This window comes from Mastacembelus armatus, chromosome 5, assembly GCF_900324485.2.
Source record: "Mastacembelus armatus chromosome 5, fMasArm1.2, whole genome shotgun sequence".
Classification (NCBI taxonomy): Eukaryota; Metazoa; Chordata; class Actinopteri; order Synbranchiformes; family Mastacembelidae; genus Mastacembelus; species Mastacembelus armatus.
The window spans coordinates 8,735,806-8,762,642 of NC_046637.1; the positions used below are offsets into that span (position 1 = coordinate 8,735,806).

Sequence of the window (26,837 nt, forward strand, 5' to 3'; positions counted from 1 at the left end):
CTTTATATACTCCCATTAGCAATTCCCCAGACATAGCAGACAGCTCAAAACATCCCTACCTGCTATTTGCCTGACACCAAATGACAGACACAAAGTTAGCTGAAAAGCATAGTGGAGCTTTTAGCTGCTAAAAAACCAGTAATTTTCAAGTAATTTTGTTGCCTATAAATCTGTATAATGGTATTTTAAGCAGATTTTGGAAGTTGGAAAAATAAAACCAATACATTTTTCTTTTAACTACCTTTAAAAACTTCTCTAGTTCTTACAAGAGGGTGTGATTTGTCCCTTCTGAGCCATGTGATGTAGGGCTGCAGCAAACAACTATTAGTCGGCCAATTATGCTTTCATTTAATCCATAAATCAGATTTTTACAAAAGAATATATCGCAGTCTGTTTTCAATGTCTTATTGTCAAAATATGAACCTCAAACAAGTTTGCCACACATATAATAAAAAATAAAACCAACTAATTATATTAATGTGTGATGACATTTCAACAGATTCTATATTTTATTATAGGCCCCACTGTTATTGCTGCTTTTTTTAAATCTTCATTTTCTGATGAGTAGCAGTAGTTTAGCAGCCATCTCATCCAAAGTCTAGACTTTTTGCAATTTTATTTCTTGCATTTTCACTTGTGTATGTTTTCATACATAGAATGAAAATATACCGAGTGTACCCTGCGCCTAAACCATCCTAAACTATACAAACACCATGTAATGTCAATAGATTGTCTAATTGGTGTTCCTATGTCTCCTCTCTAGGTACGGAGACATGGTGCCAAAGACGATTGCTGGGAAGATCTTTGGCTCCATCTGCTCCCTGAGCGGTGTGCTGGTGATCGCACTACCTGTACCAGTCATCGTCTCAAACTTCAGCCGCATCTACCACCAGAACCAGAGAGCAGACAAACGCCGTACCCAGAAGGTAAAACGCAGTGTCTTCAGCCTTTTCTTCTGCTCTTATGGGGAGAGTCAAGGGTTAAGTTTGTGTTTGTGTTAGAGTGTGTGCACATACATACATATTATCTGACCATTAGGAGTGTATACTCATGATTTTCGAAAGGCCAAAGTGGCACAGTATTATTAGATATTATTAGGTTAATGAGAACGAATGGGAGGTTGAAGTGCTGATTAAAAACGTTAGGTGGGTGGATACAAATGGTTATGCCTGAAAAACCTTTTGAAGGTCTTTTTTATATTCAGATCATTAAAATAATGGCAGTGGGCTAAAAGATATTGATGATATATGAGTTTCTTTTTTATGGAAAGTACAGAGGACACATTTTACAAACTTTAAAAAAGGGTGACAGTGAAAATAATTGACCCCAATTAAGGAATTGTAAGTCTGCATTTCAAATTATTAACAACCTACATGATCCCATATTTTTTTTAACACTCACACACACTCACATTCATATCCTGGAGACTTACCTTAACCATAGCCACTAATTGCCTAACCTCATTTGCTTGGTAGGGACCAGCATTGGTCTCCACAAGGAAGGCGAGTCCCCACAATGTTGGGGGGCTCCTGGGCTTAGGTCCCCTCAAGTATAGAAAAACAAGGCCCCTCTACCACACACACACACACGCACACACACATGCACACAAAAAGGAAATGTGATGCCCTTCACACCCACATTATTCAATGTCCTTCATCACATGCACACCCACTCACTATCAATCTACTTCTTACGCACAGACATACACACATTTCCAATCCAAGTACCAAATCCATACTCACTACACTCACCCACTGGGCTTGGCCTTTCTGCAGGGTTAGATAAGAGGGCTATCAAGTAAGAGAGCAGCAGCTGATAGCTAATTGAGGAGGGAAAAGTGTAGTTTGAATCCATAGTGATATAAGAATCCTCTGTGACTAGTTTTCTCATTAATATATTTCTTTAAATCAGGAGGTTTAATGAATTTTTTCCCAGTTCATACACAGTGGACTGAACTCATAAACCTTCATGTGATCCTGTTTTGCTCTTCTCAGGTCAATGAAGTGGTGGGTTAAAAAGGCTGAATAAAGCAATTATCACTGCTGTTTTATCAACTTGTGATCACAAACTTATGCTTTTGGAGATAATAACTAATAACTATATCAGTCACAAATTAGCTTATCTAATATTTTATGGAACCTCTGCACTGTTTTAGCAGACATAAAATATAAAGACAATGTTTTTAAAATCAAAGGTGTTTAATGTTTTAATAGTGTTAACATTCTGCAAAGTTTAAAAATGCTTATTTTGTGTCAATTGTTTCTTGTTTAATACCAATTTTTATGGGTTTTACAGAGTATTTCAAAAGTAATTCATAGTTTTATTACTTTAAACGTCAAACTAAAAAGGTTAAATCCATCCATCCATTTTCTATACCCACTTATTCCTTAAGGGTCACAGGGATCTGCTGGAGCCTATCCCAGCTCTCTTTGGGTGAAAGGCAGGGGTACACCCTGGACAGGTCACCAGTCCATCACAGGGCCACATATAGACAAACAACCACACACACTCACACTCACTCCTATGGGCAATTTATAGTTACCAATCAACCTGACATGCATGTTTTTTGACTGTGAGAGGAAACCGGAGTACCTGGAGAAAACCCACACAAGCACAGGGAGAACATTCAAACTCCACACAGAACCCACAACTTTCTTGCTGTGAGGCAACAGTGCTAATCACTCAGCCACCATGCTGCCCACGAGGTTGAATCATTACAGAAATTTATTTGCAATAAATTCATAGTATGTTACAAGTAACTCTGTAAAGTTGGATAATAAAATCAGATGTTAGCAATTACTATCTGGCTGCACCATTTATAATTTATCAAATGGCACAAACAACAGTTTAAGCTAATCTTTCTGGGTAAGATCTCAGGAAATGTTTTATTCTTGTGACTCACCCTTTACAAAACATATTACACTAAGAAAATTATTGCTGAATAGCTGGCCATGTGAGGCTCTAACCTTCAATTATAGATGATGCATTTGAAGCTGTATATTTTTGTCCTCTCTATGTAGCAGCAACTTTATCCAGCAGCTTCTCCTTGAGCATTTTTGTTGGCCCTGTTGTTTGAGCTTTTGTTTCATATGGACACTCCCTGAAGTAATTTTTAATTTTCCTTATTCTTAGCCGTGATTATAAAATATGTTGTGGACCACGATGGGATCGTAAAAGTCCTAATAAAACTTATACTAATGAAGTTCTTTTAATATTAGCGATTCCTCTGGTTCCTATTAAATCAGTGAGAGGAGAAATACTGGAATACATCACCCAGCATTAATGGAGAATTAAATTACAAAACATTATTGTTAAATGAAAATTAAAAAGAAAAACATTTTATTGCTGTTTTTTTTTTTTTTCATGGTGATGGAGGAATCAGTGTCAGTGGAAATGTGTTATGCCAGAAAAGACATCATTCAACATTTTATGAATGGTATTACTGGTATAATATTGAGATTATTGTTCTGACAGATATTACATTAACACTAAGCCCTCTTGTTCATTGGCTTAATCACATAGATAGATTGTGCATGAGTGTATTGAACTGTGACTTGACCAGATCTGTAATATTAGTTACATTTAGAAGGTCTTCTGTCATTAGATCTATTATAACATCTGCTTACAATGTTGATGTAGATGGTCAGATTTTCTTTTTTATTTCATTACTTTTGAGCATTTTAGGGACCATGATGACTTCTTTATGTTGGCTTGGAGTGGAGAGCTTTAAACAAACACAGTCCTAAGAGTGCCAAGACAACAATCTAAATAATATCTATATAATCATTATTATTAACATTGTCAAACTAGAAAAAATAGCATAAAACAGAGCCACATATTTTAAATGTTTTGACCCTGTTCACGAAAGTGCAGTGTCCTTTTTTAGTATGCTATGTGCAGAAATCTGTGTCATTTTATGTTTCCATTTATTTTTCTGCTAAATACCCACAACTATGTAAAGGTTAACAAATCACCAAAAAATTTACTGTAAAGATTATATTCATTGTGGCACAGAAAGTCTCTACTATGTCCCTATGTGCTCAGAGCACAAGAAGAAGGAGAAGCAGAAAAAGAGGAGCAGATGGAAATCTGTTTTATATTAACCCTGTTCATCCATTCTCCCTTTCTCTATTACTGAATTTCTCCTGCCCTTCCCTTTCTCTCTAGGACTCATTCGTCTTCATTCTTCTCTAACAACAGGCTGCTCCAGAGCCCCACTACAATTATGTAGTCATCTGGGGATTTGACTTTACAAAAAGGTCCTCTCATGTACCTATCTTACTGAAGCTTTACAGTCAAAAAATAGAAAGTAGAAAAGCTAAATTGGATTTAATGATAATTGTTCCTTACTAACTACTCTGTGTGTGCTTTGGTGTAGAGTAGAGTGGCTCCCCTTCATGTACAGTCACACACAAAGGGCATAACAAGCCACTGAAACATCCCCTGATACTAATGTGCGTAATTCCGTGTTTAAGCCAAAAGTGAGAACTTTTCCAGGAGAAGAAGACGGGTTTCTTTTTTGATTCCTGCACAAATCAGCAGTACAGCAGCATAGTCACCATCAGGGTGTCGGTGAGTGTCAAGGCAGTAAATGGACTGAGGTCACACCGGTAATGGGACAGCAAAGTCAAGTGGAGCCACACAGAGATGGCAGGTTGTCAAGCAGAAGAAAAAAAAAAAAAAAGACCAGAGACGTGAGGGCATAACAAGACGAGGTGAGCAAGAAAGGAAGGGGAACAGGAGGTCAGACCAGAGGGAGAAGAAAGAAAGATGACACAAAGACAACAGTCATAGAAAAGGCAGAAGATGAATGGTTAAAGGAAAGAAAAACAAGAAAAGGTCTCTATGTGCAGTAGTTTCAAGGGTCACTTGTCTTGGACATGAACATTTTTTGCCTTTTTCCCTGAACTGCTGTATACTGGCTGTCTTACTCTCAGAATGTGGGTGCTAATATTGGAGCACATAAATTTTATTTGCTTGGTCAACCAAGATGACAGATGGGGGGGGCAGTAAAATATGCGAATTTGTCATTGCTGGGCTTTGGACAGAATATTGAGAAGGTCAATTAGAACTTTACTGTAATTTACCATAAAAAGAACTTCTCCAGCCAGGAAATATTTCTTCATCACCCCTTACATCTACAGATACATTGTGACTTTGTACCAGTACTGATTGTAAATTTTAAAGTAAAACACTGACCTCTTCTTGTAGTTTGGTAAATGGGCTTATATTTAGTATAAATTTCACATTTCAGTTTCAGTTTTTTTTTATGACAAACTTAAGAAATGTAAAAGTATTTTACTATTTCCAGAAGAATTTCAGACTTGTAGATAGATTTAGCCATGTAATGTAACCACAGGGGGCCTCAATCCAGTGACTTCATGAGCCGGTCCCAAGTCCGGATAAATGCAGAGGGTTGTGTCAGGAAAGGCATCAGACGTAAAATTTAAGTCAAATCAAACATGCGAATCACAAATATGACTTTCATACCGGATCGGTCGCGGCCCGGGTTAACAATGACCGCCACTGGTGCTGTTGACCTACAGGGTACCAGTGGAAATTGGACTACTGTTGGTTAAAGAAGGAGAGGAGGAAGGCGTGTTCGTAGGCAGAGAGAGAAGAGGAAGGTCAGGAGTGTAGGACTTAGAGTAGGGACTTTGAATGTAGGGAAAACTAGAGAGTTGGGTGATATGATGGAGAGAAGAAAGGTGGATATCTTGTGTGTTCAGGAGACCAGGTGGAGAGATAACAAGGGTTATAGATTAGGAGCAGGGTTCAAGCTGTTTTATCATGGTGTGGATGGAAAGGGGAATGGAGTAGAAGTTATCCTGAAGGAGGATTTTGCTAGGAATGTTCTGGAGGTGAAGAGAGTGTCAGGTAGGGTGATGAGTCTGAAGCTGGAAGTTGAAGGTGTGATGTTGAATGTTGTCAGTGGTTATGCCCCACAGGTAGGATGTGAGTTAGAATCCCAAGTGGTGAGAGAGTGGTGATTGGGGCAGACTTCAACAGACATGTTGGTGAGGGAAACAGAGGTGACGAGGAAGTGATGGGTAAGTTTGATATGCAGGACAGGAATTCAGAAGGACAGATGGTGGTAGACTTCTCAAAAAGGATGGAAATGGTTGTAGTGAACACATTTTTCCAAAAAATGGAGGAGCATAGGGTGACATAGAGTGGAGGCAGGAGCACACAAGTTGATTACATCTTGTGCAGACGTTTCAACCTGAAAGAGATCAGTGACTGCAAAGTAGTGGTTGGGGAGAGTGTAGCCAGACAGCATAGGATGATGGTGTGTAGGATGACTGGTGGTGAGGAAGATGAAGAGGAGAAGGGCAGGGCAGAGGACCAAGTGGTGGAAGTTGAAAAAGGAAAAGTGTTGTGTGACTTTCAGGGAGGAGCTGAAACAGGCTCTGGGAGGTCAGGAGGTTCTTCCAGATGACTGGACAGCTACAGCTAAAGTTGTAGCTGGTGTGTCTTTGTGTGCCATCTGGAAAGAGGAAAGCAGATAAGGAGACTTGGTGGTGGAATAAGGAAGTTCAGGAGTGTGTTAAGAGGAAAAGGTTAGCTAAGAAGAAGTGAGACATTGAGAGGACAGAAGAGAACAGACAGGAGTACAGGGAGATGCAGCCTAAAATGAAGGTAGAGGTGGCAAAGGCCAAACAAAGGGCATATGAGGATTTGTATGATAGGTTGGACACTAAGGAGGGAGAGGTGGATTTGTACAGGTTGCAGAAGCAGAAAGACAGAGATGAGAAGGATGTGCAGTAGTTTAGGGTGATTAAGGACAGGGATGGAAATGTGTTGACAGGTTCCACAAGTGTGATGGAAAGATGGAGGGAATACTTTGAAGAGTTGATGAATGAGGAAAATGTTAGAAAGCACAGAGTAGAAGAGGTGACTGTTGTGGAGCAGGAAGTAGCAAAGATCAGTAAGGATGAAGTGAGGAAGGTGTTGAAGAGGATGAAGAGTGGAAAGGCAGTTTGTCCCGACGACATACCTGTGGAGGTATGGAAGTGTTTAGGAGAGGTGGCCGTAGTTTTTGACTGGGCTACTTAACAAGATCTTGGAGAGTGAGAGGATCCCTGAGGAATGGAGGAGAAGTGTACTGGTGCCCATCTTTAAGAACAAGGGAGACGTGCAGAGTTGTGGAAACTACAGAGGAATAAAGCTGATGAGTCACACAATGAAGTTATGGGAAAGAGTAGTCGAGGCTAGGCTGAGGTCAGAAGTGAGCATTTGTGAGCAGCAGTATGGTTTCATGCCAAGAAAGAGTACCACAGATGCAATATGTGCTTTGAGAATGCTGATGGAGAAGTACAGAGAAGGCCAGAAGGAGCTGCATTGTGTCTTGTAGATTTGGAAAAAGCGTATGACAGGGTGCCGAGAGAGGAGCTGTGGTTTTGTATGAGGAAGTCTGGAGTGGCAGAAAAGTATGTTAGTGTGGTGCAGGACATGTATGAGAGCTGTAAGACAGTGGTGAGGTGTGCTGTAGGGGTGACAGAGGAGTTCAAGGTGGAGGTGAGACTGCACCAAGGATCGGCTTTGAGCCCCTTCTTGTTTGCTGTGGTGATGGACAAGCTGACAGATGAGGTTAGACAGGAATCTCCATGGACCATGATGTTTGCAGATGACAATATCATCTGTAGTGAGAGCAGGGAGCAGGTGGAGGAAAAGCTAGAGAGGTGGAGGTTTGCTCTGGAAAGGAGAGGAATGAAGGTTAGTCACAGTAAAATAGTACATGTATGTAAATGAGAGGGACTCAAGTAGAACGGTGAGGTTACAGGGAGTAGAGATGAAGAAGGTGGAGGATTTTAAGTACCTAGGGTCAACAGTCCAGAGCAACGGAGAGTGTGGAAAAGAAGTGAAGAGACGTGTGCAAGCAGGTTGGAACAGGTGGAGGAAAGTGTCAGGTGTGATGTGTGACAAAAGAGTGTCAGCAAGAATGAAAGGAAAGGTGTACAAGACAGTGGTGAGACCAGCAATGTTGTCTGGTTTAGAGACAGTGGCACTGAGAAAAAGACAGGAGGCAAAGCTGGAGGTAGCAGAGCTGAAGATGTTGAGGTTCTCTCTGGGAGTGATGAGGATGGATAGGATCAGGAATGAGGACATCAGAGGGACAGCTCATGTTAGGTGTTTTGGAGAAAAAGCCAGATTGAGATGGTTTGGACATGTTCAGAGGAGGGACAGTGAATGCATTGGTAAAAGGATGCTGAGGTTAGAGCTGCCAGGAAGGGGGCCTAGAGGAAGACCAAAGAGGAGGTTCTTGGATGTAGTGAAGGAGGACATGAGGATAGTTGGTGTGGGTGAGGAGGATACAGAGGATAGGGTTAAATGGAGGCAGATGATTCGCTGTGGCGACCCCTGAAGGGAGCAGCTGAAAGGAAAAGAAGAAGATGGATTTAGCCGTGTAGTCCAGATGGGACATCAAATTTTTTCCCACCTGTCACCCTGCATATTTTTAAAGCTAATTATAATAATAAAAAGCTGAATGCATAATTGTAGTGAATCCAGAAGTGGTAACTAGATTCTTTTTTTTTTTTTTTTAGAGAGAGAGAGAATTGACCTGACTGTATAAAGAGAATTTTTCTATTAGGAGAAGTTTTCTGAGAAGTTTCAGCTTATTACTAAGATTATCATTAAAACAACTATTTGCAGATACTTGAGCAATTATTATTACATTTGATTAAATGTAATTATTGCACAGCAGCATGCAAAGTGTTTATGGGGAAAAAAATCCATGCTAGACCAAAGGTAGTATAAAAATTAGCTGAGCAACATGGGCCCTGGATTTACAAAAGTGTAGAAAGCCAGAGCTAAACCACAACCTTCTGATTCTGATCACACTGATGTTTGCAACAAGGCTAGTAAATCAAGATTCAGCAACAGTATGTTGTGCAGCGCACTTTGTATAAAGGTGGAAGCATTTAGAATATGATGTTCTATCACTTTTTAATTACCATTTCTGCTTAAACATATAACAAACTGCACTTTAATCAAATTCAGCTGCTGTGGTGACACATTTTAACAACTGCAACAAAGTGTTTTGAACTCGCTATTGCTCATATTTGTACCCCTGGCTGTCTTTCTCCATAGCAACAGCCCCAAATGCTCATGGGTGTCAAAGTATTTAGACTCATCCATACCAAAATGATGGATATGGACAAAATATATTAAATGGCTTTTTTTTTCTGAAACTAAATTAAAAAATAGTAAAGCCTGTGGTCATACCATAAACCCATAGGGTGATTACTGTCAGTATTTACTGGGTCAGAGATTTGACAAAATGGTCATGTACTCATACTGGTTGCTACTGGCAATAGAAATTGCTGGTGACAGAGAAAATGATAATTTGTCAACAAATGTCATTAAAAGACTTCAATAACACATCCTTATTCTCATACAGCTAATTTAAAGTAATCTGAGGACTGATTTGTTAATCCTGGATACAGTTATCTTACACTTGTGATTTAAATAAAGATAAAATGAGTAGAGAGTTGAAGCCATGATCAATTTTTGCACAGTTTCCACCCTTGTATCACTGTTGTTTAAGTGGTGATCTGCATAAATAAACCTGCTTTGAAAATGAAATCTTACTAAAATGTCTTGAAAAGAAGCTTTGCATGAAGCTCTTGCAGCAAAGGGAGTTCTGCAGTCAATTTTATATTTGTTAATTACAAATTCCCATTTAAATGTCAAATTAAATGCCATATGTTCTGCCATTTGGCTGTCCATGAATAGTCAAATTAAATTGAATTGTTCAGTTGATTTTTTTGACATTTTGTTCACAGTATCTCCAAATTTGGATTGGTCTGTATGCTGTTATGCATGTAGATAGGAAGGGACCTGTTTAAATATTTACTAATGCACCAAAGGCATATTTATTTATAGCTTAAAATAGCTCCCAATAAATGCGGTATTTACTCCAGTAATGTTTGCTGGAAATTACAGTACCCTGCTGCTTTAGGAAATTATTACAGTTTTTTCTGTATTAAAGGGAAAATGAGTGCCATTTCAGTATAATAACCCAATCTGCTTTTTTTTTTTCCTTTTTGAGTAACAAGTTCAGCATGTGTTTTGTAAGGTGGATTCTAACTAATTTCACAAGTACAGCATTTATAATGCTTAATTCATTAAATTCCACAAGGAAATAGGAATAACAAGGCTTTATATTGTCTCTGGAGTTCTGAAACAAATTTAAAATGAATAAGATATGGAGGTCATCAAAAGCAGATCGTCCATGGAAAAGAGCTGGTTTGCAGTGGAATATAGTCCATGATATTGATACTGCAGAAAAAACACTGTAATGATGAGTTGGAAAATAAATTATTTTTACTGCAGAGGGACTAATACTGATCAGCTGTAACATACCTTGGGACATGATTTTCAGCAATTTTGACTTTAAGCTGTCTCAATACTACAGCCTGACTATGAATGTGATCGAATTTGACCTGACTTGACTGCTGTACTATAGAAAATACTAAAATTTCATCAGCTTAGAATGTGGTTATAGGAGATGTTTCCTATAGACAGCAATTTGGGTTATATGATGGGATACTCGTCAAAAATATCAGTGCAACCAATTGCAGTGCTCATGCACTGATGTAAGGATCAAAGATCGTTATTTTCTCTTATTTTTTGCCTTTCTTGTGTCAAATAGAGCCTTTGATCAACAAGAAAAGCAGACAGCACACCACAGCCCCTTCACTTTCAAATTCATTAACTCTTTAACTGAGAAAAGAAGCAGTCAATAGTTCTCTTTTCCATTTACTCTCCCCATTTCACAAGCTGCACACATAAGCATGCAACCATTATTACTACATCTCAGTCTGCACCATTCTTCACACCTTCACAGATGCTTCAATTTTTGAAGGATCCAAACTGTTTTCATTACTTTTGATTCACATATGGGAAGCAGATATTGCTTTGTCTCTTATTTTTTAAAATGCATTTAGGGGAGAGACAGCATGGAGGGACAGAGTTAAAGAAATCTTTCACCTTACGTGTCCAAAATATTTGAAGCAGTAGGATATTGTACAAAGTTTTTCTAATATTCTCTTCATTTTAAGAAATTTCCAATACAACGTTCCTCTTTTTTCCTGTTTCTCCCTGTTTCCTCTGTTCTGTTCTTATAGAAGTCATTTAGGCCATAGGATTTATCATTTATTTATTTTATCACTCAGGCTTTTAAGAGTAGAATATAGTCAGACATGTTAGCAAACATTTTGAAATGGAACTGATTTTAAATTCAGCACACAGGTGTGTTGTAGACTCTTTAGCCTTATGTGCAGAATCTGTACTAATGCAGTATACCATCCATTAGTGCTGAGTCTTGCTGTCAGAGTACATCAACAGGTGGATTGGACTCCATATTGCATTTGTATTTGTGTTTATTTCTGATGATTTATTGGATGGTAATTTTATTTATCTAGAAATGTATAGTATGTATGGACTTTGCAGCAATATTTCAATTTGAAAGGATGATTTTAAAATATTTTAGATGGGGTGTCCTGCAACCTGCTGCAAAAATAGAGATATTCTCCATTATTTATTTGGATCCTCATTAGTTTGACTACACAGATTGCTCATAATACTATGATAAAAAAAATCAATAGCAATTTGGGATAATATATTAGTAACAGAGTAAAGCAGAAATAATCCATCCATTTTCTATACCCACTTATTCCTTAACCAGGGTCACAGGCATCTGCTGGAGTCTATCCCAGCTCTCTTTGGGTGAAAGGCAGGGGTACACCCTGGATAGGTCACCAGTCCATCTCAGGGCCACATAGAGACAAACAACCTCACACACTCACACTCACTCCTATGGGCAATTTAGAGTCACCAATCAACCTGACATACATGTTTTTGGACTGTGGGAGGAAACCGGAGTACCTGGAGTAAACCCACACAAAAACAGGGAGAACATGCAAACTCCACACAGAAAGGCCGGGTTGCGAACCCACGACCTTCTTGCTGTGAGGCTAACCACTCAGCCACTATGCTGCCCCAGTAGAAATAATCAAATATAATAATCTGAAACTAAATTACCTGATTTCACAAATGACAGTATTTTCATGATCCAACAATCTGATGATTCCCTGATGATTCCCTCTTGGTTAATCAGCTAATTGTTTGGCTTTAAAATCTCAGATAACAACTGAAAACCTGTATTAAATTTTCTTTTTTACGCAGATTAAAACAAGGTAAAACAACAAACCCTCACCAAGCACTGGTGGACAATTATTAGAATAGTTATAAATTAATGTTCTGTCTGTCAACTGATCACTTTATCAACTAAGTGTTCATACTCTTGTGTACTTGTGCTTGATCTGAGGCTGTTTTAGACAACAGTCCCCCCCACAGCTTTGTGGCAGCAGTTTGGGGAAGGCACCTTGCTGTTTCAGCATGAAATGAAACATGCCCATGAACACAAAGCAAGGTCCCTAAAGAAATTATTTGGTGTGGAAAAGTTGTCTAACCTGTGCAGAACCATGACTTCAACCCCATCTAACACCTTTGGAAGAAATTGGAATGCAAATTGAAAGTCAGGCTCTTTTGCCCAACATCACTACTGCGCTTGTGGTTGAATGGGAGCAAATCCCTGCAGCCAGGATCCAATATCTTGCAGAGTCAATTATTTGGAAGCCTTTATAGCAACATATTTACAGTAGACCAGTGATTTTAGAATGAAATCTTCAACAGTCATATATGGGTGTATTTTCTGTGTATTCTCTTGGTGATGTATTGAATATTGCTAGGCAGTATATTTTTTGTGTTATTTAAATATCCAAAATTTAAAATTTTACACTCTGTGCCGCATACAACACCATCTATCCTTAGACACTCATTCTGGATGAGGAAATATTTAATTGGGGAAAAACTGAGGAAAGCAAAGAGGTGATCTCTCTTCCAGGATAGACCGATATGCAATAAATATCATGTGTACAGAATAGACTATTATAGAAAAATAACATAATGAAAATAACAGGCTCCTATACATAATGAAAGAAATCACAGAGACACAAAAAGTATAGCTGTGAAAGCGAGATAGTAGTGACTGTAAAGATTACTACAGAGCTTGGGTGATGAGTTGGCAGATTCTCACTATTGAATAAGGCATTAGTCATTTTCTGTGACCTCCCGCCCACCCTGTCTGAAGCTGTAACCTCCTCTTCTTCTTCCCACACCCAGAAAGCCAGACTGGCCAGGATAAGAATAGCCAAGTCCGGCAGCGCCAACGCATTCCTCCTGAGCAAACGCAACGGACTGCTCAACGAACTGCTGGAGCTGACGGTGAGAAAGACCTCTGACCCTCTGAACACTAAGAACTACCAACAGCAAAGTGGGTGCAACGCTTTCTGGGAAGTAATTTCAAATGTGTTCATTAAAAATGACATGGGATGTCAGCAGTTTGTAATTCAGTACGAGAGATTAATCATATTGTTCCCTGTCAAACACCCTTCTCCTAATTATTTCAGTTCACTGCAACTCAATAGCTTGGAAGCCACATTTTCACATCTGCAGTACAGACACACACACAAAATGACAATTACTGCCATAATTAACCAAAGGACAATTTAAAAGTCATTTAGAGGCTATAAAAGAGCACCAGAAGTTGGAGTCATTACATTCTCATTGTTATACAGGGCAGGGGTGATAGCAGAGGAGTTATGCCAATAATCCTCCATGCGGGTGTTATCAGTGTAATCACATAATCACATAAAGTAGTAGGAAGTACTTTTCCTACTTGTCTGTCACTCCTTCGATTTGATGTATTCCGTACCTCTGAAAATGGCTAGTTCAGACAACATGTTTTTACTTTGACTGTTTGTTGAAAAGCTCTTGGTCACAATTAGATGGTTAATGCATTAAAATATCATAGTCATAACTTCAACCAACAATATCTGTGGCTGTAGTAATAACTGGGCTTGATAAGGGGCAAAAGAAAAGTTATAAAAAGATATATCACCATGTTATAAAGTTGATAATGGCAGACATTTTAGTAAACACCTGTTTATTAATGTCCAGTAGACACTGAGCAGCATTAGCACTGTGTCTCTAAACACCTGTCAGTCTAATATTCACTCTACTTTTAGCTCTGATTTTGGTCCTCACCAACTTAGTCAAACAATTTGTTCTCCCGAAGGTGCTCTGCCAAGCTTTGTTTTCCAATTCCACATGACTACGTTTTACCAGCCTTCCAGTGCTGGTTCAGACAAAATCCTTCCTAAATGGGAGTTTCCTAAGGAGCATTTAAATGTTCAGATTAATAATAAACTTCTCCATATGGTATTTACTAGAGTAAGCCCAACAAAAAAGTTGCTTTTTCTTTTAGCCTCTTTATGACAAAGCACGTCCACATCATGCTGTTGAGACTGAAGCCCAACTTTTATTACTCCTGGCCTTCTCTCTCTCTGCCTCATATGGTCTATGTTCATCAGATCTGGCGATCACACTGTAATCCCTCAGCTCCTTTATGTTCACCAGCTATTCATTAACCTGCTAAGCAGCAATCACACATATGTTAGTCTTTTTTAAAAAACACTTCATTCAGTGTTAAGAAATCCATTTGCTGATTTCCATCCATCCATCCATCATCTGTACCTGCTTATTCCTAATTAGGGTCACGGGGATCTGCTGGAGCCTATCCCAGCTCTCTTTGGGTGATAGGCAGGGGTACACCCTGGACAGGTCACCAGTCCATCGCAGGGCCACATAGAGACAAACTGGAGCTCACTATTGAACACATTCTATCTTATTTGTTTAATTCATACACAAGCACAATTGTAAAATCAGCTAAATACAATGTGTTACTATATTGACTTGAAAGATTCACTTCAGGGTAGTTTTGAACTTGGGACAGCCAAGCTATCTTAGCCCCTTTCAGTTTTTATACTACACTAGTTGTATCCGTACATAGTATACATTTAATGAGATTGGTCTCAATCTTCTTATTCTACACTCAGAAAGAAAGCAAATAAGCATATGTCTAAAAACGTCTCTACTATTCCTTTCGATTACACACTCTTCCCCTTATGTCCACAGCCAGACATCAACAATCCACCACCTAGTTCTCCTCCACTTTTACTCATCTCTTTTTCTTTAACTTGTCACCACTATGGAAAAATGTGTTTTGGTAATGTATGAGCAAATTGCCTATATCCTTACCATTCAATCCATCACTTTTGCTTTCAGTTACACACTTCCCTCTCCTTGCAGATGGTTACTAAAATCCATTTGGATCTAATCGAGTCCAGTGTGAAAGCTCATGGGTGTCTGGAAGTGGTTAGAATTATCATATAAATGCCATCTGTGAGTGCTGAGCGACCCCATCCCTCTGCGTGTCTGTGATGAGGCTGCCAGAGCCCTGGCGCATCAAATTATGGTGGTGTCACTGCTGTCAGTCAGTCAGTAGCACTGTGTGGGTGTGGGATGGTTGAGAGTGGGGATATATGACAAAATGACTGGTCCTCTCATAGCCTATAGTTAGATTAGAAGTTCACTGCTTTTCACTTACAGTTTCCCCTAAAAGTATTAGTTTGCTTTGTGACCCAAATCACAGACCTATAAACTTGCAGGGGTATATTTTGATAATCCTGTCAATGTTTATGATAATCTTGCATAAAAAGGACCTTATAGCTTTATATCTTTGGGTGCTGTTTTCTTATTTTCACTTTCCACTTCAGAATGACAAGGTTTCTTCTGATTTGCCTTCATAGTTTATATTTCCTTAGCCTAATTTTATATCTCTGAATAACTGCCAACATCACATACTTTTTTTTCCAATGAAATCTAACAGGTCTGACGCTGTGCTCCAAGAGACAACCGAACCATTCAGATATTTTTAGGGAATGAGCAGTGGATTCGTATCATGTTCCTGTGCCAAAACCAGAAAAAGGAAACAGAAAAATTACCACACACTTGGCAGCAAATGAAATGAGATCAACACAGCTACAGTATATTAGTTTTAAGAATGGGCAATATAGACAAAATTCTCTAGCACAGATTGCCATACTATACTACCATAACAATATAGCTATATTGCAGTTTAGTCCATTTCCCGGAGAAACAGTTACAGCCAGCCGACTAAGCAAATTAGATGACTGACACAAATGTTCTGTGTTACACTGACGGAGAAATCATATAAAAAATAAAATACAAATCCAAACACGTTTGCCGATTGAATTATATCACTGTCACAAATGGAGTAATACACCTAGAAATGAACCTAGTAAAGCATCACAGGGTGTGATAATATTTCCGACAGTTACAAATTCGTATCATCTCACGGCGTATATATTGTCATATTACCAACCTCTAATGGGTTGTTGCCAGTTAACTTGCATAAATAACAGCAATGGAAATTTAATTTGATTATCAATCTAACATTTTCTTGTCCTTTGTAACAACATCCGTTTTCACAACATCACAGGCACTAGGCTAATGATCAGTGTAAGAAAATAGTGAATTACTCATTTCATGTTACTCTTCCAAAAGGTAATTACTTTACTACAGAAATGAATTGCAGTACGTCACTATACTTTCACTACCTAGTCCTGTCAAATTTATTTAACAGCTTGAAAGTGTGCACACCCACAAGTTACATTTTTAACATGTACAGAAATAAAAAAGGAGATGTTGTGTTTCAGTATGAAGCCCTATCATGTGGAGGTGATTACAGACCAATGAGCTCAGACACTGTGACTGTCCACAGCTGCCCAGAAGTCCTTATCTCACAGTAAAAAGTCCAGTCCATGCCACATACCACATCCTGGACCAAACTGATACCAAAGAGTACCTACCATCAACTCCTGTTAAGACAGCAAACAAGGCAACCTAACTGTAATATAAGTACTGAATTTCAAACTGTAATCGCTTACACTACTCATTACACAAAAAAGTAATCACATTACTGTAATAATATATTAGTGCCGAGTACTGATGATATCATGGAACACAGAGTTGTTTTGTATGTTGGAGATTTTTGATCTTATTGCAGGTAATGCTGCAAATCAATGAGCAGAACATTTACAACTTGTATCTAATAAATAGTGTTAATCCAGGGCCGAATACTGTGAATAGCAGTTCGCCTCTATCTGTGGGAACTCGACATGTTAGTCAAAGAAATGTTTACAAACAGTGGTGAAAACCCAAACTCCCCAGATACTAGGAAATATTTTCATCTTGACGCTGGGGTGGAAAAGACATCAGGCAGCTAAAAAGTAACCAGAAAGGTTTCTGCCATTCAGGTCAGTACAAGTCATAAATTCATAGACAGCAGATCTGTGACTGAGATGCCTGAGCTTATTTGTATGAAAAGAACTTCGAGACAGGTCCCAGTTCCAGGCTATACAATGTCTTTGATATTGCCTCTGCTGGAGGGTGAATCCACACACTGAAAAATCAGAAGGCGTACTGTTCTCGTGCCTACATGGCTGTATTGTTTGTGTGTCTGGAATCTGAATGAAGAGTCCTTGGGCTGGATCGCCTCCTACCCAAATCCTCTGAGTAACAATGTGCACTGTGGGTGGAGAATTAATTTGTTTTCAGTTTTCATGTTATTTGGCAATTGTGATCACTTTGAGACTAAGCTATATTGGAGTTTGAGCTTTGAAACCAAGTCCCATTTGGAGAAATACCAAAAACGGTTCCATAAGTTTCTGTTTATCTCAACTCTGATGTTCTTCCTCTTTCTGAAGCAAAGAATAGTTCAGCTGCCTAAAGCATCGGGTAGCATGTACCTCCTTAGATCATTAAGTAATACAGCTGGCAACAGCAGTTTTAGAATTGATGTTATTAGTTCAATAAAGGGAAGTTATTTTGCAGCATGCTTACATGATGAATCAAACCAACAGCATTAACATATTCTAATGACACAATAAATGCACACTAAAATATAAATTATAAATAAACCACTTGCCTAGAAAGGCCCCAAGGCTGAAAGATCAATTCACACTAAGTAAAAATTTGAAACTAACTGGCTAGTAAATAATTTGAAAGCCAACTGCAGTGGTTGCTGGATACCTGGTTTTAATAAAATCATCAAGCATGAAGCAAGTTAGTTCAATATAAAATAAGGTACATGATGCAGAAAGTATCACGTCACTGATTTTCCATTACCAATGGCAAAGTTAATTTTCATACTCTTCAGTAAATATCAAAGAATCATCATAGCATCAGGTCTGCTATGCACAGAGTGATCCATGTCCAGTGTTATTGAATGACATCAGTGATTGATGTGGCTAACCCAACAATATCCCGAATAATTTCTCAGCCCTTACCAACAGTGTATATGTGTGTGTGTGTGTGTGTGTGTGTGTGTGTGTGTGCGTGTACGTGTGCGTGTGCGTGTGCGTGCATGCCTGTATCTTAGGGTACAGAAGAAGATGAACAGATGACTAAGTCCACCTCTCTGTTAGAGAGCCAACATCACCACCTACTGCACTGTCTGGAGAAAACCACAGTAAGTCCACATTTCTCTGTTTGATCCCAAGACTTTTATCTTAAACCCTCACTTACACCATACTGTACAATTATATTATAAGCAGTACTGCCATCTGTTATTACCATCTGTTTACTTATAAAATTAGATATGACATGTCACTTCAGGCACCCAGTCCCACAAGGCTTTTATTTACTTACTGTTTTCCTCTTTTCTTCCTCCCTCCCTGTTTTTTTTTTCTTTTAAACTATCATCCTGTTTTTTCTCTCCAGGCTCATGAGTTTGTAGATGAGCAGATGTACGAGCAGAACTGTTTAGAAACAGCACTGCAGACCTACCCATCTCGCAGTCCCTCTATATCCAGTCATGACAGCCCTGTAGGCACCTGCTGTGGCCACAGAGTAAAGAGAAACATTCCTCTGCCTAATGCCAGTGTGCCCTCCGGCCACCCCATCCCAACCCACCAGGGCCCCCTGCAGGAGCTCAGTGCCATCCACATACAGTGTGCTGACCCACCATCACACACCACCAGGTGAAACCCAACGGCAAAAAACACTCTGTCACACCAGCAGCATCAAACAAGAGACAAAAGCTTGGCATCCAGATTGTGAGCTGAGTGATGTCAGCTTTGTGAGGATAAAAAGTTTACAGCTGAGCTGCCCATAATATTTAAAAAGGCTGAGTTCACCCCAAATTACACATTTTCTGACTTTTTCTGAGTATCATATAAAATGCAATATTTGCTTATGTGCTAGGCTACTACTACTACTACAGTACTGACAAGTACTTTCAAAAACAATATTAATGCTTTTTTGCAAGTACACTGAACCATAAGAAAATGTTACAGTATAGTCTGTAAATATTGAGACATATCTCATCTGTCTCAATTTTCGTAATAAATGAGATGTTTTAATGCAATATTTTGTTGCCTGGACTTACAAAAGTAGTATAAATAGTTATAAAACCTAATAGTAGACAATAATAGATAAAACATGCAGAGTAATTCACATTATGTTAATTTACAGGTCACTAAATGTAATGTTGACTTTGCTTAAAGTAATATTTGTGATAAGATCATGTTTACATGATAGATATTTTCCTCTTCCATGGAATACTCCATCAAATATGAACCATTAACAAATAACAACAAAAAAACAATAATAATGAATAAAACCCTGCAGGACTGCATTTAAAAATATTTCAGACAGTTAAACAGATGTTCACCATCATTCTCTATTTTTCTCCTTTTCAGTCGTTCAAACCTTAACTTGAAAACTGATGACAGCGGCAGGATCAACTGCAAAGGTGGCCAAATCACAACAGCAATCATCAGCCTCCCAACGCCCCCTGCTCTCACCCCTGATGGCGATGGCCTCCATGGGCCTCCGCAGAGGAGGCCTCCCCCGCCCCCAAGTCACCCTGCAGGTCCGAGCATCCAGACCACAACAAGCTCAGCTGGTACCAACATTGTGAAAGTCTCTGCTCTCTGACTGTATTGCTCATGGATCTGATTCAGCTCAACGAGAGGGAAGAAAAGAAGAAGAGAAGAAGAAGAAGAAGAAGAAGCAGCAGATTTAATCACAACGATGGACACGCCGTGTCCCGTCTCACCGGGTCAACAGGAAGATCACTGTACTCCAGAGGAGTCACCGGATGATGTTTAAAAGAAAACAGATGATGTGAAGACATTACTGAGGTAGAGGATTATAGATTTGTGAACTGAGAACCACACGCAGTCGTCATGTCGTGTATGTACTGTAGATATGGACAGAATCGCTGCATTTCTAATAGTTTCTAACAGCAGTACAGATGTTTCACAGCAAATACTGTGGGAAAAAAAAAAAGATGGAAAGACATTGTGCAATTACCATAGCCGTACACCAACAGATGCTGTCGAAATACCACAAATTCACAAAAGCAACTTCGTAGTGAAATAGTGAGAAGGCTGTTTTGTTGATTTTAAATATGTTGGAAGAAATAGGAACTGTTTACTGTGTTTACTTGAATTTGAACTTCTTTGTGTTATGTGTTGTCTTGAGTATTTTGAAGAAAAACAAAACAAAGCTGACCCAACACTGTCTTTATGATGTTTTAGATTAAAGAGATCAGACAAGACAGTGGTTCTCAGTCACCATTCACCACAATCACAATTTTGACCGCATTTCTCTTACTGTCTTAGAAAAGACCAACACCAACAATGTGTTAGTCTGTCTCTCATATACTTTTGACGTTCCCTCTGAAGCTCAAGCCTTCTTACTAAATCAAAAATGTTCATCTGGCCACTGTATCTGCTAGAAAACAGTTCTAAATTGTGTATTTGTTGCGGCCCATTAATACAAATTTGGAACACCAAAGTGAGTGAGTTTTTACAGCACCAGGACAATATGTGTGGGAATACCCTAAACCGCCCTACAATGACCATGTTTTTCACAATAGAACAACATTTTCATGTGCAACTGTGTAGCGTAATGATATATTTTTTAAGCGTGTTCACTGCACTCCTGTAAAATTGTCAGAAGTTTAAAAAACATTATGTAGCTGAAACAGTGATATTGTCTTTAATAGGTTTTTTGGAGAAGATGGCAGAGAGGACGCTACATGAAGCTTTGGTACACAAATTATATGTAAGATCGGTTTATTGGTGGTTTTGGTCTGGTTGGGACCAATAAGAAAAATCTAGAATACCGATAGCCTTATCCTTCCAAGAAATGACATACATACATATTTTCAATATATGGATATATGATTCTGTTTATATACAGTAAATGTGATTGGTGCTGTTTGTTCTGTGGAAAAGTTAAAAAAAAAAAAAAAAAAAAAAAAGCTTGAACTCTTCTACTGCCACTCTTAGGGTGAGATGAAAAATAACAGAAAATGAAAACATCTGTATTCATCATGAGGATGAGTGGGCAGTTGGGTACTGAACACCAAAAAGGTTGAGTACCACTGTGAACCACCTGGAACATTACAGGCATGGGGCTAATTCCTGATCAGTACAGTACATCTTGTTCAAACTAAATTAAAAAAAAACAAAACAAACAAAAAAAAAAAAAAAACTACAACTATAACTACAAAAACTGTTCCGAAATGGAGAGAAAATGGTAAGATATGCAAATATGAAAAAGTCACTCTGTCTTGGCTGGAAATCATCTTCTGTCTTTCTTGTCCCGTCTTTACCGTTACTTACATTTTAACATAGCAGATGAACAAACGAAGCAAGACAATGCAGTGCATATCGCGTCTGACATCTGTAACCCTCTGTGTCATCACTCCTGTGGCATGATAATTTAGAGTTCAAAACAAACCTGCTGGTATTTCCTTTCCCATCTGGATTGGTCACCTTCAGTTGTATTGTTCTGGGTTGAACCAACCATGACTGTCACTGAAAACATGGTATTCCACTGATGACTGCAGTGTGTTTATGAGGTGGCACTTGGGCACTTTTTCCACTTTTAAATAATTATGAGCTTTTCGTACAGACCTGACAGTTTCTAACAGCTAAACACAAGTTTTAAATGCCTTTTACAACTTTCAAACTACATCTGTAAAGAATTTTAAAACTGCACAAAAGCACAAATGTGCTAAGAGTAGTTTGACCAGTAGAAACCAAGCTTGTTCTATCCCAACTCCAAGTCTACTCACTAGCTTTTTCCATAGCTTTCAATCATATTACATTCATTTGCTTAAATATGCAGCAGAAAAATCATAACCCCTCTAAAACAGCTCCCTCTCTATGACACCTGAGCAAATTCCAGCATAATGTAGACCTTGTTTTGCAGCCAGAACCTCCAGGGAAAAAAAACTATTTAGTGGAGTCTGAGTTGAAATTGTTTTATCAAACTAGAATTTCCAAGGACAAGAATGAAATTTTATGCATAATGAAAAGCTAAATCATCAAAATCTCTATTGAGCAATTACAGAAGTGGTCAGAAGGTGGCAGCAAAGATGCATTCTGATACTGAAAATGTACTGGTCTGCTTTACAGCCTTACTTCTGCTTAAAGATATTATTTATATTTAACTACCTGCTACACATTGTTGTTCATTTGAAATTCATAGATGTCTGGTGTTTGGAATAGTTTGTGACTACTTGCCGGGTGTGCTATAATTATCTGTAACAAATAATGTGTTTATTTATCTTTTGTTTTTTGTTTGTTTTGCTGTAGTGACATGACCCTTACCCTAACCCACTCACCCTAACCCACTGTCCCTAACCCTAAACATTTTCAATCATGAAAGTGGGGTTTTTTTGCTGTATTGATATATTTTGTGTTGCATTCCTGTATCTTTCAATGTTTTAAAACCGAGAGGAAAGTATTGTGCCAAAAAAGGGTCACATCTCTATACTCTGTGAGAACAACATAGTAGTTCTTTCTATGCTGCTATATAAAAAAAATATAAACCCTTTAGATATTCTTTCTCACTGTTATTTCTGAAAATAATGAATGTCTGCTCATGTGTGATGTTCATGGATCTTGGTTACCACTGATACACTAGGGCTTTTTTTCGCAGTATCACAAATCACCATCAACACTTTTCACCAGTGACTACTGTAGGATGATTATTTGTCATTATAAGATGGATTTGACTTCAAAATGCATTGTGGCAGTCACTTTTTTGGCATTGGTGTTTGTGTTGTTTCTTATTTTTGTATCTCTTTGAACTGAGCTTCTCTGTCTGTTTGCAGTGTATACAATATTCTGTCAGTTTGTTTGTTACAGCAGATATGAAGTGTCAGGTCAAAATAAAAATCTGCCACAGTTAAGTATTACCAAGGATTTTTTTGTTTTGTTTAGTCATTTGAAACTTAACACATTTCAAAGTAGCAAAGGGCAAAGAGTAGTTTTGAAATATACATAGATTTAGACACATTTAAATAATATTACTATTTGATTATGAATGCACCTATGTAAATATGTCACTAGATGGCAGTGTAGTTCAGCTTTTCATAAATAAGTTTATTAAAACATTTCTTACTTTTTTATCAGTGATTTGACCATATCAATTAAAAAAAACTTGGTAAGAATTTTGCTGTATATAAAACACACTGTAGGCCTATTTGTTTCAGGAGTTTAAAAGAGATGATCAAACATTTTTCAGTTTCATATCCTGCTCCTATTCTCAGAAAACAATCGGATTTGTGTGTGTTAGTAACTAAAACTTATATCTATACATTTTTTAGCCAAAATGCCAAAATGAACACAGCAACATAGTAGGTTATTATTTTGTTCCCAAGCCACAATTTACTAGCCTATTTCATGTCTCAAGATAAGCAGAAGCTTCATTCACTACAAAATTCACAAAAGAAAGAAAGAAAAGAACAAAATTGAGGTTGAGCTGCACAATTTGATGTTTAAATTATCTTTGGGATTAATTAAGCAGGAAACTTAAAGTAAGTTCTCCCAGCATTTGCTCAGTGAGATTTACAGCAATGTCTGGGCAAAGGTTCATAACAAATAGCCTAGAATTAACAAAATGACATTTCATAACAGATTACTATGAAGAACATTAAAAAAAAAATAAAAAAAACTTTCAAGAACTCTGGAAAGAGTTGATTTGTCTTCGACTTGCAATGTGTTCAATTTAAGATAGAAAAATGTCTCTACACTAACCTGAAAAAGTTAAGCCATTACAAATTAAAGTGTCACTCTAATTGTGCCTTTTATAATATTCAAGTCCTGCAATGATACAAGTTGAACTTTAGATGGCAGCATATTAACAACTTTGGTAGACAGACAATAATAGTTTGATGTAGGTCAGTTATGCACACAGTTCATTACAGCGCAGACCCTCTTAACACAGAGCTAAGCTTGTAGAAACTGATAATGTATTGTTTTTTTAATGTTTTATTTTTTTTATTTATCCCGTTATATATCTTAAGTAGTGAAAACTTAAGCAAAAATAAGAGAACAGAACATAAATAATAATTTCAAGTTGTCCTTAATACAGTTCCTCTGTGATTTGGGTTAAGAACCCATAACATTATTTTACCTCTATCCACAAGAGCAACTGTAACATCATAAGGCATTTAATATATTTTCTGTTGTAATAACTTAACATTGATTAATACTAAAAAAAAGTAATAAATATAAACCTTCTTATTCATCCTTTGTCGTCATATCTTTTATCCACTCTCTGTGTGAATTAACAGATACTGGTTTATGTAATAATAAATGACCTATGCAGTAGGTTCTGTACAAAGGTTCTATTAAATATTTAACTGGTTATGAGTTATAGTTTCAATTCTACTACTCACTGCATCGACAGGCAGACATTGCATCATCACAGTGCCTGATACATACAACATAAAAGTAGTTAAAAGAGTTGACATAGCACATTAAGATATCTACTCTCACATGCACAGTAAGACCATAAATAGACCAGATGCATTATTTATATAAATTCTGAACATGGTTGACAAGACCTGGACTAACATTAACTTCAAGTCAGTAAGTTCACGCTGGCTGGCATGGGTTGGTGTAATTCCAGGTTTTGACAACAGTATAACCTTTCCTTCATTTTCCAACCAAGGGTCTTTATGGGATGATGTTGATCCGTTGACAAAACAATTGGACTGCATTCAAAATGGGTCAGTTCATTATTTCCTGAAGCCCTTGTTCACAAAGTGAAGTGATGCACATGGCAAACCGAAAATCTTCTGTTGTTTTTGGAGCTGTAGAAGTTTCTGTTTACAACTCAAACACTGGTGTTATGTTTGTGTGTAATCACATCCATCATCTATGATAAAACTACAGCTGGAGTCAGAATCCCATACATAATGGATTAATTGCAGGGAAAATCATATTTGTCTTTTTTTCACGGTTTGATTAAATTTGGCCTGAACACTCAAACCTCAGCATAACCAAAGAAGTCATAACACTCAATGAGTCACATAAAGCATTACAATACTTTGTCTGTACTTACAGTCGGCTATATAAAGCTTGACAGCTGCTACAGACTCTGCCTGGGTTTCGGTGGTGAATGATTTGAGGAGACAGTTCCTTATCCAGTGTGTCATCATCCTGACAGCTGGGAGGAAGTGGACACATGTACATGAGCAGCTGCACGTTAGGGTCACATTTGGATGAAATTGTTCCGAATCATGAAACGACCTGATGAACATTAAATAGACCCACGTGTCACCACATTGGTGGGTTGACTGATAAAGACACCTTGTGGAGTACAGCGCAGCCACTGCCAGAGGGGCGGGTTAAAACTGGACTTGGTCTAAGCGCTGAATTTGTGTCTGCAATCATTTGGAGTAGAATTCATTTCAACAGCTGGTTTCACAATGCATGCATGAATACTTTTGTGATTCTGACCATTTTTTAAAACCCCGGTTTTAAATATTGAGCATTTTAATAGTAAATAGTAATGGCTAGATTCTACATGCAATGAAGTTACATTTCAGAGATTAGGCTGATGCATTCATAGTCTGACTCTCAAACAACTCATGCTAATCTGGGTGTGGTTTGTTCAGACTGGATTGACAACATCTGGTAACAGCTCCACAACTGTCAGCAGATTTTGATTCAAATATTCAAATACTGGAATACAAATCCTGATTGGTGCACACAAACATACAGTATGATACCTCCCTTTGCCAACACCACTCCAGAGCCATGAGAAAAGCATAGAAATAGCACAACATAGAAATAAATATCACATGTGTAATAGCTAAAATGCTTTTACCTTTGACAGGGAATAGTGTGCTTATACAGGAGGCTACTGTTCATATGAAAGAGAAGATAGAACAAATGCCCCATCTATCTTAGCATTCATTCAAGCATCTGGGAAAAATCAACAAACATCAGCCACGATTTTGAAACTTCCAGATGACAGAAGCAGGTCAGAAGATACTGAGTTTCCTGACTGTCAGCTAAAAATCACTGCAGGCCAACAAGGGACTGGACAAACTGGCAGGGAAAAAAAAAAAAAGAGAATTTGGTCTAAAACTGGTAAAGGAAGTAACTGATGAGAGAAAGTAAACAATAATATTCAATAATATTGTAGCAAACCTGATCACATCTATGTAAAACTGTCCCTATTTAGTCTCTCTGACATCATCAGACTGCAGAAGATGCAGTTAATATTTTATATCGAGCATGTGCGAACTTTCAGAAATGTTAAATCTATAATGTGAGAGAGAAGGGGGTGATAAACAAGTTCCACATTGGCTGCCTTGTGTGTGCAACTCTTCCTTCCCTTGCTACTAAAGTATTGCATCCAGGTCATGCAACAAAAGCCTGTGGCTCAGGTGTTTCCTCTCTGACTGCTGTGACGAAGGCCAGGAAACTGTCCCTACGGCACATTTCATGAAACATATGGTTTCTTTCAGTCACATCCCCCTTAAACTTCCCTGTTCATGTGCTGCAGAATCTACCAGACTGTCCGTG

At 38.1% G+C, this 26,837-nt stretch overlaps 1 protein-coding gene across 1 annotated transcript in view; it reads left to right on the forward strand.

The window, feature by feature from the left end:
- Positions 1-19,932, forward strand: part of LOC113130603 (potassium voltage-gated channel subfamily D member 3-like) — a 69,935-nt gene extending 50,003 nt beyond the window's left edge. The window contains exons 3-7 of the mRNA XM_026307377.1: positions 764-926; positions 13,192-13,293; positions 18,374-18,463; positions 18,715-18,974; positions 19,695-19,932. Of these exons, the coding sequence (XP_026163162.1) occupies positions 764-926; positions 13,192-13,293; positions 18,374-18,463; positions 18,715-18,974; positions 19,695-19,932 (853 nt within the window). The remainder of the gene's footprint in view (positions 1-763; positions 927-13,191; positions 13,294-18,373; positions 18,464-18,714; positions 18,975-19,694) is intronic.
- Positions 19,933-26,837: the final 6,905 nt, after the last annotated feature.